This window comes from Atheta coriaria, unplaced genomic scaffold (assembly GCF_025399875.1).
Source record: "Atheta coriaria isolate IRGN ID8LTWV9N9 unplaced genomic scaffold, Caltech_Dcor_3.1 hic_scaffold_5_pilon, whole genome shotgun sequence".
Classification (NCBI taxonomy): domain Eukaryota; kingdom Metazoa; phylum Arthropoda; class Insecta; order Coleoptera; family Staphylinidae; genus Dalotia; species Dalotia coriaria.
The window spans coordinates 5,185,790-5,200,241 of NW_027045447.1; the positions used below are offsets into that span (position 1 = coordinate 5,185,790).

The window sequence follows — 14,452 nt, forward strand, 5'->3', positions numbered from 1 at the left end:
CACAAACTTTGTACCGGTCAACGCAAACGAATGGACGCAATATTATACATTATTTCAGCCCTTGAGGGTTTCGGATTTAATAAGAATTTATGCTCCGAGCTAAACTTTACAACAACTTCAAAACTAGTGCATCAAAACAACTAATTGTGTTAATTTTATAGTTCTCATGAGAATTATTTTGTGTGGTCATCAAGAAATAATTAATACCGCCAACCTCTGGGTTGTTTCTGGGCGTATTGTTTGCGGAATCGAGTGATTTTTGTTGCGCTTATTATTCGTGTGCAATAATCATTGATTCTATTGTTTCGCCAATGTGGCCCTTGTTTGAATTCAAGTTTCACGCTTCGTAATCCATTCTTCGACTTGAATTCGAGTGACCCACATGCTATTCCAATCAGTGTAATCGCACAAACACAAAACGCGCCACAAGAATGCAAACAATCGATAATAATCAATTGCTTAACGGATGATGGCGTGCAAAGTTTTTCCAAACGCAAATAATGTGCAGTGTACAACCAGGGGAATAAAATTTTAGAAATTTATTGGTTAAAATATTCCTATGATGATTAAAAGTATTTTGTAGGGTTCTGTAGGCACCTAGTGCGGCGATCGACAGATGCAGAACATTTACTTAGGTACGAATAAAACCCCTCTGATTGTTTGTCAGAGTTCTAAAAACCAAATAAATTTGAAATTAAAAAATTGCTTTAGATTTTGAAATTCAGGGTGGTAACGTGCGATATTGACATTGTGCACCTTCAACAATGCATAAGTCAAGTCAAGTGCAATAAAAACAAATCATAAATGGTTGCTGGCGTCCATCTTGTATCTTGTTTACTTACCATATACCTCTTTGTAGTAAAAGACAAACGTTGAACGTACTACCGTAAAATTTGTGAAACGTGAAAGTTTCGGTCCGAGTTTTCATGGAAATGAAAGCGAGTCAAATGTGGTCTGTGGGTCAGGAATATAAAATCCGCTCGTGGAAGAATAGCAATCATAAAATTTTCGGTTTACCATCCGTATAGAGTTAAATCCATAAAATTTGGTTTCTTTTTTGACGCGCTACTGTAACTTACTGTTTGCTGGTTGTGATTTAGGTACATTGTACTGCTTTTTCTTGAAAACTTAGATGCGAAGATGCTGTAGAAATATAGAATTTATATTATATTTACTCCACGGAGGTAAACCTCAAAGTGCTATCTAATAAAACTATAAAATTATACAACTTGGAATAAATTTTACAAGGAAATAATATCCGGAAGCAGTGGTTCAATTTTTTAGAAAAATTATGCATAAATATTAAGTCTAAAATTTAAGTTTTTTACCAGAATTAAATTCATTAATCAAAACTGATTTCTTTCATTCAAATATATTTTTATGAATGAAAATAATATGATGAAGTGTCAAAACGAAGATAAGCTGTCATTGATTGAATTTGAATTGTAAATTAATCGTCTTTTATGCTTTCTACGCGATATAACCACTCAACATCAACAGATTTAAGTTGTAATATAAAGTAACGATGATAAATTCGAATTTGATTGCGTAACTGAACTTGAATGAATGTTTGACTATCAAAAACGTATCAAAAGTTAAAAAGAATTGTCAACAAAAGCCATTCAAGATATTCTAAGACAATAGAATAGTATTTAATAACATTTTTGTGGCTTCATTTAGATTTAAAGATTTTACGACCCTGAAGATTAATAAATGTTCATGAATTATGCATGAATTAATGAGTGATGCTCAATTTAATCGATGAATGATCAATTCTTCATCAGTTGCTCTTTACTTTTGTATTTTTTTGTGTTTATTATTTTTAAAAATATTTTTATTATTTTCTTAATGTTTTCTAAATGAAGGTGTTTTGTTTTCTTGGAACTATTTCAAAATAGATTCCTTTTCGCATTCCGTTTGCAAGATGTCCGTTTCGCCTAATATGTATTTACGAAACAAACGATTAATTAACTTCTGCAGCCTTCAGTTTCCTCCCTATTCGACTGCAAAATGCAGTGGATATAGACATTTAGTAGTGACATGTTTTCGAAAACGTTCCAAAACTGACCTCATAATATTTCCCTTCCGAACGACTGCGCTCACATTCCGTGCACGCCAAAAACCAAACGATGCGGTCACGCCCTATCCACGAGAGCATTTTTCAAAAAATTATGTTGTCCAGACGGTCTCCGACGACGACGACGTCTCAATCGATACAACACTGAGTGAAATTTGGCCTGACTGCGGCACATCAGTGCATTTCGGACGAAAACACATAGATTTGCTGTTTGGCGGCTTCGACTTTGACATCTCTCTTATTTTTTCCCTTGCTGTCGTCGCATTAACGCAAAAAGATATATAGAAAGATACAAAACGCAAATAAAGGACAGATATCGATTACCGATGCGGGGAGTCAATAATTCTTGTGTCAGTGTTGTGTCTTGCGTGTCTAGCGGACTGACTTTGAGCTTCTCATTTTTCTATCTTGTTTGGGCCTTGTTTGTTTTTATCGTCCGACATAAATCACGTGCGCTTTGGGTTCAGCTTGTCTTTTATTGGCAAAAATTTCCAAAAACAAAAGCATCTATAAAGACGGGTAGCGTTCGCAACAAGTGGTAAACATAAATTATACAGAGTGATCATTTTACATCTGCAACTTTTGCATCTTTTTGCAAAACAAGAAAAAAAAATAGAAAAAAAAACATTAAAGTAATAATTAACAATAGGTAAAATGTCACGCGCGCATGGTGCACTTTTCTACCTCTGGACGACGATGAATCCTAATCTTCCGCAACCAATCCGACAAACGTCGTGTAACTAATAGAAAAAAGAACGTAACGAAATTGTTATTTTTCCGACTTTGTCGTTGTCGGTCCAACGCGGTCGACTTTGATGTGTGCTTGCCTCTATTATGACCTTCTTTATTCTTCTTTGCATCTCGTCATTGTCCTGTCGCGTCCCGTGGTGTCCATTTCTTCAGGCTTCTTTTTTAAAGAATCAATAAGTCACCTGTCAACGCTTTATTTTGAGTTATTTTAACAACTTGCGACTCTTTTAACTTCAAACACACGAAAATAAAGCTAATGCAACGTGCGGTGACTTAAAGAAGACATAAAGAAGCGATTATTGTTTGTAATCAAAAATTTAAGCCGATTTTCAGACACCTTTGAGTATTTTTTTCTAAACGAGAAAAACACGACGTTTCGACGCTGTACGATGAAATCCAGGAGTGATATTTGTGTTTAATTTATTTGTTTGTCAGTTTATTGATATTGTAGGTACCTACCTATGTTGAGTATAACATTAATAGGATGCTTAGATTAGGATTCTTTAAATTCCAATGCGTTCGTTTTATGTTTGGCTTTTAGTTTATTGTTGGTTTTATTTTTTATTTTTATGCGCGCGGACATTACAATCGAGAATGTGCGTTTTCGGAGGCATGATTCGATCGTAAAATGATAATAATCAATTTTATAACTATTACGTGCTAGAAACTTTGGAATTAGTGTTATAGAAACATAATTTTTACATTTTTCTTCTTCACCTGTTTAGCAAATCTTAGAAAAACACTATACTCGTAGTTTTGTTAAATTTTGCATTTATTTCCAATTAAAAATTTTAGAAGATTTATAATTTTCTTTGTCTGTGGTAATATATCAACGTCACCGGTGTGTTATATTGTTTTATGACTTGATTCGTTAAACATAGCTCAATTTCTCTTACCACTGCAATCTTTACTTGTTGTCATTGTACCACGGCTTCCATTTTGAATACTTCTACATTCTATATATGCACTAGCAACATGGTGTAACTCACGGGTTCGTTAAGTAATAAACCAACAAATTCAGAAATGTATTCGACTAAATACCTCCCAGCGTTTAATGTTGAATTTTTTTATGTGCAATGTTAAACACACTGATTGTCCCGCGTGGTTCACATGTGTCTCAAGCGTCTTGAGAATGTCCATAACCTCGCGTTGCGCGTTGTAAATAAACGAATAAATAGACACGTTTATGATGCTCGTTATGGCTGTAATCACGAGAAGCGTCTGATGACGGCGTGTTAGTATGCATCTACTGGGTCACCTGTGCTCGAAACCTCTTGTATCTTGCGATGCAGCTTCCAAAATCCCACCTGTAACATTTATTTAACTATGTGTAATATAACTAAGTATCATAAAGGTTGTCTTGCGTCTTGAGCTTGCTTGTTCAAACAACAACAAAAAACAAACGAACGAGGCTGAGGAATTGCTAGAGAAATGATGGATGAAAGGGATGTGAAAAAATGCAATTAAATGGTTTATTGGTAGGCCACTAATAATATTATTATTATTGTTGAGTTTGATGACTCATTTTAAAAGTTTTTTCGATATTTTAGTAATGATTTTATTATCAGAAAAGAGGTCAAGATAAACGGCGTAAAATAACACAAATAATGTGTTTAGTGATTTGCGTTGCACACAGATGACACTAGCAGTCCGTGTTCTGATAATTTTACAAAAAAAATATTTATTTGTGAATGTGTTTCAACTTTTCGGTAAGTTTTTGTTGTTTATGAGTTTACCTATTATTGAACCCTGGCTGAGTAATAATTGATTAAAATGTTAGTAATCTATGATTTCTAATCTTTTAATACAATAATCGGTTCATAATCTACCAAAAGCTTACCACACAGCAAGCTTTTTTCTCCTTTGACATCTTTTTATAATCATTTGCACAAAGCAAAACCAACTAAACACTAAGTAGCCCTTTGGGACTCTCCTCAATCTGCTCCATTATCATCGGTTGAGTTTTCAAGTGCACAAGAATGAATATCTTTAGCAATGTGCAACTTTTCGCTCGGCGGACGAAAAGAGTAGCTGCGTATCGAAATGGATTTGTTGTTAAAACGTATCACGACACAATGAGTGAGTCGTGAGCCTATTTGTGCGATGTCATCGGCTCGTCAAACGATGGAAAAAATCGATTTTTCTTTTCAGACTTTTTCCGTCTTTCTTTTTTAGCTCACCAACACGTATGTGCTGACTTCAGTATAAGGTATAACAACACAATGTAAATCGATGAACCCTTTTTCTTTACACGCTTCTTTTGTGCCATTATTTGCACCCTTTGTCACCGCTGCCGCTGGTGTAGACATCGTTGACAGAAATCCATTTTTAGCAAAAATATTATCACATTTCACGCGACTTTACTGAAATTGTCGAAATGAATATGTATCTTTTCGGCGACTCTTTGTGACTTATCAGTGCATGTACAAAACTAGGCAAAAATTTTACAACCTGGGAAATAATACTAAAAAAATATTACAAACTGAAATAAATTCGTAAAAGTGTTGATGGTTGGTGTAGCTATGAGCAATGTCGATGTGGGAAAAAATCCGCTTATGACTGCATTGGATTTTGAAAATCGCTTGTACTGATGTCGAAAGCGACGTTAAATATACGTAAGTCAAAAATCGGATTTTTGCATTCTGTCCTCACGACCGGTCAGATTATAAAATTTTAAGTCAATCGGTTGACATGTTTGCTTATATTCTGATGCGTACATGTAGCATGGGTATAAGTTACCGATGACAACTTTGGCATTATATCTCTTTAAAAACGACCGAAATGATGAAATTCACGCATCGATGACTTTTTTCTTACGATAATACTTTCAAAATCTGCTTAACACGACACCAGAGGTATTTTAAATATTTTTTCAAATTTAAAATATGAATGTAAACATATTGTAGGTGTGAGAAAATTTTTGTCAACATGAAATTAAATCATGAAATAATATTTTTAACGTGTTTTTCATGTGCTTTAAATAGGCATTAATGTGATACCTAATGATGCAATACAGACCATTATAACAAACTTTATCTACGCATTTAATCGATTATCAATTTCAATCCAAATTCGTCCTAAAATACCTCTACAGCTTTATACATTTATAGCTTTCTTCCACTGGCTATTCTTCTATTGATCCTATATAAAGATGACGCAGGAGATATGATACAGTATACAGCCGTCACGTTGATATTGATCTCGTCGAGAAAAATGTTTCGCTGAACTTTTAAGAGTGCTTAAGCTGAAAATGTGGTGATTGCTGGTGGTTAACACAGATTGCCCTGATTTTAACGAAGAAATTCATTCAGCAAGTAGGTAGAAAACTTCTTCTCAGAATACTTAAATTAGCGTCATAAAAAGTACTCCAGATTTTTTATTATCAATAGAATTGTAACTGTACTTGAAGAACAGAATAAAAAAACTCAAATTTTATGTAAGATGACAGCACAATATGCAAAACATTTCAAAATGTTGTAAAAACAGCTTTTTTATATTAGACTACCACTAGAAGTTGATTTGAAACATTCCAAATTGGTTCATTATTTGTTAGCATTTGATACTTAATACTTCAAAATTTACGGCCAATTCTACGTCCAACGCCGCATTTAATTTTTATCGGCGTGCTACCGTTCGGAATTCTTAGCGCTTGTTACGCATGCAACGCAGTTGAATTTACGATCTACAAGATGCGTACCCAATATAGAAGTATACACGAATAGATATAATAATATTCAAGTTACACGTATAATCATACCCCTCGGGGGCAGTTTTATTGACTGCCTGCGATGCTTTGATATCAAATTTCACGCAGTGATATCACACATCATATTATCGCAACATAAGCAGTATTTTTACATCTTCAGTTTATTGATTTATATTAGCGTAATTTATTGAACACTTTATGGTTATTTCGGAAATATTTATATTGTTTATTTCCTGTTTAGAAAAAATTAACTAGTGAAGCAATAATTTAAATGAAAACATTTTTAACATTTATGATAAGAGATTTTTACCCCCCAAGGAGAAACGCGGTGTTTTTGTTTGAACCGATGCATTTAATAAGGATTACGTTGGATTTACCATCAGTTGTTAAACTACCTGTGGATTAGAATATGTAAACAGTTCGAAGAAATGTAAAATATTGGATTTCCAGCAGTGAGCACTTGAGTTGCAGATTTCACACGTTTACGTATTCATCAATCACTTAAATTCTGATCAAAATAATTCATCATAAATAGTTTGGGTGGCAGAATTTTAAAATGTGGGCGATGAAACTCCTTTTAAAATTAAATTGCTCCCATTGACTTGTATTGTTAGATTTTTCATTTTATTGAATTCTTTTCATTTTTTCTTGTTACTATTTTTGAATATTCAATTCTGAATGCTTGTATTGTTGATGCATTTTGTTCTTGTGTTTGTACACGCTGTAACATCTGCGCCCTCTCTCTGCATTGGACACTACGCAAAGAAAAAATCATCCCCTTATTTGATTTCGTGATGTTTCAAAAATACATTTCTACAACGTGTTGTATGAACGCGGAACAATAGCAGCTACCAGCTACCATAACGAAGGCGCTTGTTTGCTCGATGGTAGTAACAACATTTACACAAAACAAATGAAAACGCGTCGCGCCCCACCATCAACAAGGCGGTCCAATGTGGGGTGTACAATGCTTTGCTATTGGAGGACTCAGCGCTAGTGCAGTTCCCCCATCTGGGTATAAATATGCCCACCACTTTCAGTTGAGGTCAGTTACGAGCTGCCAACCGAATAGGTGTGTGCTCAGTTCAGCGCTAGAGATTTATACAAAGTGATACGCATACCTCAGTTGAGTGAAATATGGTGAAGAAGGAAGAACACATTTCATTAACCATGACTTCGACACCGCTCAAACATTCGTTCTCGATCAGCTCGCTGATTCCGGAAAGTGTACAAGATGACATCCGTGTTGATATACCATCACCTGTCTCCGACCTTAGCTGCGATAGTGACTTGGATGTCACCTCTTCAACACCACCATTGGACTGCAGCAAAAGTTCCGATGATGAAAAGTCTGAAGATAAAGATAAAAAATCCAAAGAGAAGCCACCATACAGTTACAACGCTTTGATCATGATGGCAATCCGCAACAGTCCCGAAAAACGACTCACCCTCAACGGCATCTACGAATACATCATGAGGAACTTCCCATACTACAGAGAAAACAAACAGGGATGGCAGAACTCCATCCGCCACAATCTAAGTTTGAACAAGTGCTTCGTCAAAGTGCCACGCCATTACGACGACCCCGGAAAGGGTAACTACTGGATGTTGGACCAAAGCGCTGATGATGTCTTCATCGGAGGTACAACTGGTAAACTCCGCCGTCGCACCACAGCCGCTTCACGATCTCGTCTTGCTGCTTTCAAACGTTCTATGCTTGGAGTACAACCATCACCATACGCACCACCACCAACAGCATTCCCAGGATACAATCCAGCTTTGATGGGTCTCTATCACAACCCAGCTCTATTGGCGTCTATGTACCAAAGGTACAACCCCTACATGCTGCCAAAACCACAAATGTTTCCTGGATTTGCACCTTCGATTGAACAACGTCTTCAACCTACCATGGAAGGCATCCACATGATGAGATCACCTTATGAATTGTATCCAGGTTTGAGAATTCCTCAACCTATGAGTATGCCAATGCAGTTCAGCCCACAACCCGTTGCGTTATCACCGAGCAGTTGCAGTAGTAGTCCTGAACCAAGACCAACTCCTGAATTGTTTAAACCGCTGAGTGTTATCACAAGGCAATAAGAAAAACAATGGTCTTTCAGGCTTGAATACTATACTATACCAAAATGTGATCTCGACAAATCTAGTACTGCAATTTAATTTATATCTGTAAATATTGTGTATATAAAATGTTTTATGTAAATTTGTATAAAAAAGATTATTTATATTGACTGATGAAAGACAAAGAATATTAAATATATTAAGTTCCATGGTGTTCCATAATGGACATTATGATTATTAAAAATAATAACAGTTGTAATTACTCAACCCTATAAAACATTTCAGATATCAAAAAAAGTAAAAGAAAAAAATCGAACTTTTTTCTAAATATTTGTAAATTATTCATCTTTGAAGCACAAAGTATACATTGATTTCTCTTTTGGGAGCCGCCGCCGCGCCTGATCTGTTAAATGTTGTGATCTTTCAAGTCTTCTCCTTTACTTTGATATATTAACAACCACTTCAAACAACATTAAACAAAAGCCGTCTGATGTTCCATAATATACACAAATACGTCCCGTTTTTTTCCTTCTTGCTTTGCTCGCTTTTCAGTGTACAAAAAACGATGCCTCGAATGTTTCGTTTCGAGCCCGCGGTGTTTATTTTGATTGAAGTGAAAAAGCGATGTTTCAATTGCGCCGCGCCTCACATGAAAGTCGGCTTTGATTGATAATGCGTGCTTCGGGATGAACTGTTTAACTATTCCACGAAACGGATGGGAAATTTTGTAATTTTTATGTGAAAATAATTCAATTGATCAAGATATTTTGATAGATTACATTTTACGACATATTCGTAATTTTATTATAAGCAAACAGCTGTAAAACGCAGTCACAAATCAGTTAACTCTTGGGGGACGTTGTGGACGTGGAAGTTGACTTTGAGGTTATGTGTATCCACATTATATTGCGTTTTATTGCTGGTATAAACGCCATCTTTGGTTAGTCTAAAATCTAAAACCAAGTAATGTTGGTTTTGAAGCATCCCTGCACGTTTACGATTTGGAAAATGTTGAAAACGTAAAAGATACTTCCTTCCTCGACTCTAGCACGTTGTTAATTCTATGTGGTGTCGTGGTGCGCCCTCGAATCACCATCATAAAGATTGGTTTGTTGGTTGCTTGCTGGTTTCCCATTTCTGAAAAGTGTTCGCCGAAAAACCTTCGCCTTCGTATTCAATGTGTTTGTTTTATTGCTTTATTGCCGGTGTATTTCGAATATTTTCGATGCTAGGGCTGTTTATTCAAATGTTGCCTTCTACACTTGAAGTCAAACCTACGAAAGCTGTAAATCTTAACCTTCTCGCGTTAGGTATTTCAGAAATAACTCAAAACCAAATTTTATTACGACTATTGCGCATTGTCGGTCGAATTTATACTGCGCCACGGTTCGATATTTCAAATAAAATCCAATGCCGCAAAGTAAACTTTTCCGTCAACAGTGCAATAACAAAATATTGCATTGTATGTTTTATTTGTTGTGTATAAACACCATCATCGGTTGGTATTGACTTTCAAGGTTTCGCACCCAAACATCTCATTCTTATTGGTTAATTGCCGTTATAAATTAATTTCTAATATTGCAGAAGTTTCTGATGTTTATCAAGGTCAGGAAAGATGTTACCGCATACAAAATTTACTGTTACTATCATTCAAAAGATATAATTGAATTGAATAACTTTATATAATTAATTATTACATATTTATTTTTAAATTTTCTTTAAAAAAATTATTTTGCTTGTAACATTTTGTGTAAAGCGTTTTAATACGTACGGCTTGCGTTTAATAACTTTTGATTGAACGTAGGTGTATCCATCATTACGCTGTTGTTTTTTCATTCTGCGCTTTGCGCTCTCGCAGAGACCGTTTGTTGCCCTGCGGGTCAATTAGTGCGCTCTAACAGCACGCAAGAACGTGGTGTGGTTCTCATTACAGTATTACACGGCTTGTTTCCTTCGCTACATTCATTCACTGGCTTGATGCTCGCCCAACGTTAATTTTTCGTCACTTAACTTCCATTATTATTAACATTTCGGTTTACATTGTTGATACTTGTTGTCGCTTGTTTATTTCCTTCTTATACACGCTTGCCACTCGTGATAGTTGCGTCGATTAAGACCCGTGTGGGACGTGCAAAGCGTTGTGCACAAAAATACTTTAATTAAGCACATGGCTGACGACTGCTAGAGTATAGTTGAGGTTAGAATCGTTACAAGATGTTACAACTTGTGTATTGCAGAGATAATTAGCTAGATGGTTGGTTAATTGCTGGTGATTGAATGTAGGTAGACGAGGAAATTGAATGAATGCATGTGAGAGGTCAATATTTATCATCAGATCATTTGGTAATTGACTTTTTGAACTGCGAGTTGCATATGATGATCTGTATGATCATATTCAACACATTTATTAACAATCAGACAAGCCATTCATAAGAATCGTCTTCAATTGTAGGAGTAAATAATTCTTGACTATTTAAAAATCTTTTGATATTGTTAGAAAATATGTGCACGTGCACGTTCTTCATTAAGTGTTTATCGCGGCACGTGCCGAACGTGCGCACTTCTCAATTCTTATCACATTATCGACACATTGATGACAAACACCCTTCGATGAACACAAAAGACACACACAGGAAGCGTTTTGAAGTTTTTTATCGTGACTGCAAACAATACCGATGTGAATGATTATGATAACGTGATTGTTCATGGCGGATAATCCAGGGATTAAATGATCCACTTAATCGCGACAATAGCCCCACATAGCACTAGAAAAGATTCCTTTGCATTTAAGCGCGCTGATAAAACGTTAACAAGATAACAACGTGTAACGCATCGTCAATTCGTCTGTGGTCACACACAGCGAATACAAACAATAATAAAAAGCCCTCTCTAGTAGATATCTAGAGATACTGCTGACCGCACGGCGACGAAGATGTATTACGTCCGCGACATGTCGTCGTCTTTTGTTATGTGCGTGCGGTGCGCGCACAGGATGCTGGGAATCGTAATGTAAAGTCAACAATGCAATTGTGCGACGCAATTACGTGTGCGTATTGTGAAGAAATCAAGCGCGGTCACCGTGTGTGCGCGCTGGGCATTCGTCGTATATTATAACAATGCGAACGAATAATATGGCATTGTATAGACACTTATCATTCATTCTCAATTAGATGATTGCCGTTGCGGGCGATGCAAGCCGTCGACGGTTTAATGATAACACGACATTTCGCTGGCACACACAAAGTTTACACACATTTCTTTCAATTGTCGCGCAAGCAGTTCGGTCTATTCTTGCTCAATTATCGTGTTAATTTTTTTACAGGAAATCCAGATCAAAATGAAACTGTTGTTGCACTAGTACAAAATAATATTCAATGGTATTGTCCATAAAATAACAACTTTTTAATAGTATATTAAGTATCAAGTGGCTAAAAGGGAGTTTTTGTCACGAGATTGATTAAGAGTGAGCGTAGCGAGCATACTTTAGTACTTTAGGTACGGCCTTAGCCGTCAGTGTGTAAAGTACCACCATGGAAAAAGTTACGCTTTAAAGGTAGACGTAGAAAAAATAAAATTTCAACTAAAGTGCCCTCCTGAACGTCGATTCTGAAAAAAATATTATTCCTCGGCAAGTCCTCGGTAGTATAGTGGTCCAGTATTCCCGCCTGTCACGCGGGCGACCGGGGTTCGATTCCCCGCCGGGGAGGATTTTTAATGTTTATTGTAATGATTTCTTTGTTTTTGTTTAAAATTTTTATTTTTGGAAAGAAAAGGTAATAAAAGTGGATATTATGGTTATATTCTAAATTAGTTAGCATCATAATGACAATATAATTCCTATTAACCAAATCCATGCAATTAAACACACAGCTGCAGTCACTAAGCCTTTCTACATCTGCCAATATTAATAACACCGAGTAGTGTTAAGTACTAAGTACAACAATTAAGTGCACACACTCCACATTAGATTCATAGCATTCATGAATGAAACTGAATGATTCAAGAGCATCTGTTTGTTAGTCACGTGTCTATTTATATTTTTCATTTGTGGCGACAAAAATCTGTAAATTCTACTTGCAGTTGCAAACAAAACAAATAAATATTTTATTGGGAAGTTACAAGCCAGAAAACAATAATTTTTATATTAATGTTTACCAATTAATCAGGTGAACTTAAGTAATATATTTACTCGTACATAATTGTATCATTTGATTAATGAAGAAATTATTAATTACTGTCGGTGTATATGAACATGACGTGTTGTTGCCATTTATACAAACGACGAAATTATGAATGAACAAATGAACGCACGCATGAATGAATGAGTAAAATCAATTGATCTTTGCCTTCTTAATTTCTACAATTAAATACGCAGCGGATGTTGTGTGATGTACTTAAAACAATAAGAAGTTAACACTATTCTAACACTATTACTCTGCAAATACAAGTACAGCGCGCATGCGCTTTTGGTACTTTCGCTATATGCGCGTGTAGCGCGTGATAAGGAAATAGGTAATTGGTAGTTCCTCTATATCCAAGTTTGCTTAACAAAATTATTGAACATATTGTGTTTCATTTTGTTGCAACATTTCCAGTTGTTTTAAATCAAACGAACTATTTTCTATTGTCACGGTTTAAGTCGTTATGACAAATTCTTACCAAATACAGTATAGTTATATAGTTTGTATCGAGATGCCGCTAGAATGCACGTAGCACCTATTTGGATTAAATGTTTGTTTATTTACATCGGAGAAGTTGTTTTTGGTATCGGTGAGTGTACGAACATTGGGGCACATACTGATAAATCATGATAGTCGTGGCGTGTGAGAATTATCGGTGAATTATTTTACTCTGAATTTTTAACATCTCATAGGGGAAAGTAGCCATATTTGGACCATTTTTATATTTTTTGATTTATAGAGCCACATATAAACTGTCAATAAAAATTAAGTAGCGGAAAAGTAACTCACAAGGCTTACCAACAAAATGATATTTTTGGTTTAAGTAAAAATTATATTTATACCCCTCAAATTTCAATTTAAAAAAATTGTGTTTTTGGTCCGAATTAAGAAACCGGTTTCCTAAATTGGACCGCGCGGTTTCCTAAATTGGACCATGCTTTTTTAACGGCAATTGACACAACAGTAAATTTTAGTTTTAGCAGTAACACAAGCACATTTTGTTTAAACCAAAGTGCGGCATTTCATACAGTGGATCATTTCGAAGATTTGAGCTCGTCCACAAGCTTTTCTAGGAGGTCGAAAAAATGATATACGTTTTCCCTGTAAAACTCCGGTGTCTGTCTTCGGTCCAACTTGGGCAACTTGAAGAATTTATATATAATGATCAACAACAATCTTAATATAACATAACCTCTCAAAATTAATACTATAAATTATAGATAAATAAAGAAGCTTTCTGATGATAAAATAATAATCGGTAAAACTAACGTTTTAACGGCTTGACAGCTCTTGCACTTACGTCGTTATAATAGATTTGATAATCAATGATACACGAAGTTGTTGTCACGACGAAAGCAAGCGGCAAGTTTTAACCCAAATAGTTGCATTAATTGTTTATAAATACGAGTAAAACAAGGGGCCAGTCAATTTTTGCATAAACTTCAACAGTCCGCGGATATCGTGGTGGTCCAACTTAGGCGCTGGTCCAAATTATGCTACCTTCCCCTATTATTTGCGTACTTTTATTTTTCTTCAATAAAACTAACTATCATGCACAGTCTTATCTTTGATTGTTCATCATAAAATACATATTAAATTACTTTAAAAATTTCAATAAATGTGTAATTTATTTGGTTTGAAAACGATAGTTTAGACCTT

General features: G+C 35.4%; 1 protein-coding gene and 1 non-coding gene across 2 annotated transcripts; both read left to right on the forward strand.

Annotated features, from left to right (window-relative positions):
* The first annotated feature begins 7,593 nt into the window (after nucleotides 1–7,593).
* On the forward strand, nucleotides 7,594–8,862 carry LOC135791850 (fork head domain transcription factor slp2-like). Its single transcript, XM_065302408.1, has one exon. It carries the CDS (start codon nucleotides 7,671–7,673, stop codon nucleotides 8,631–8,633), a length of 963 nt encoding a protein of 320 aa, XP_065158480.1. The 5' UTR covers nucleotides 7,594–7,670; the 3' UTR covers nucleotides 8,634–8,862.
* Nucleotides 8,863–12,245: 3,383 nt separating this feature from the next.
* TRNAD-GUC (transfer RNA aspartic acid (anticodon GUC)) lies at nucleotides 12,246–12,318 on the forward strand. The gene has a single exon. It is a non-coding gene; the product is annotated as a tRNA-Asp (tRNA).
* Nucleotides 12,319–14,452: the final 2,134 nt, after the last annotated feature.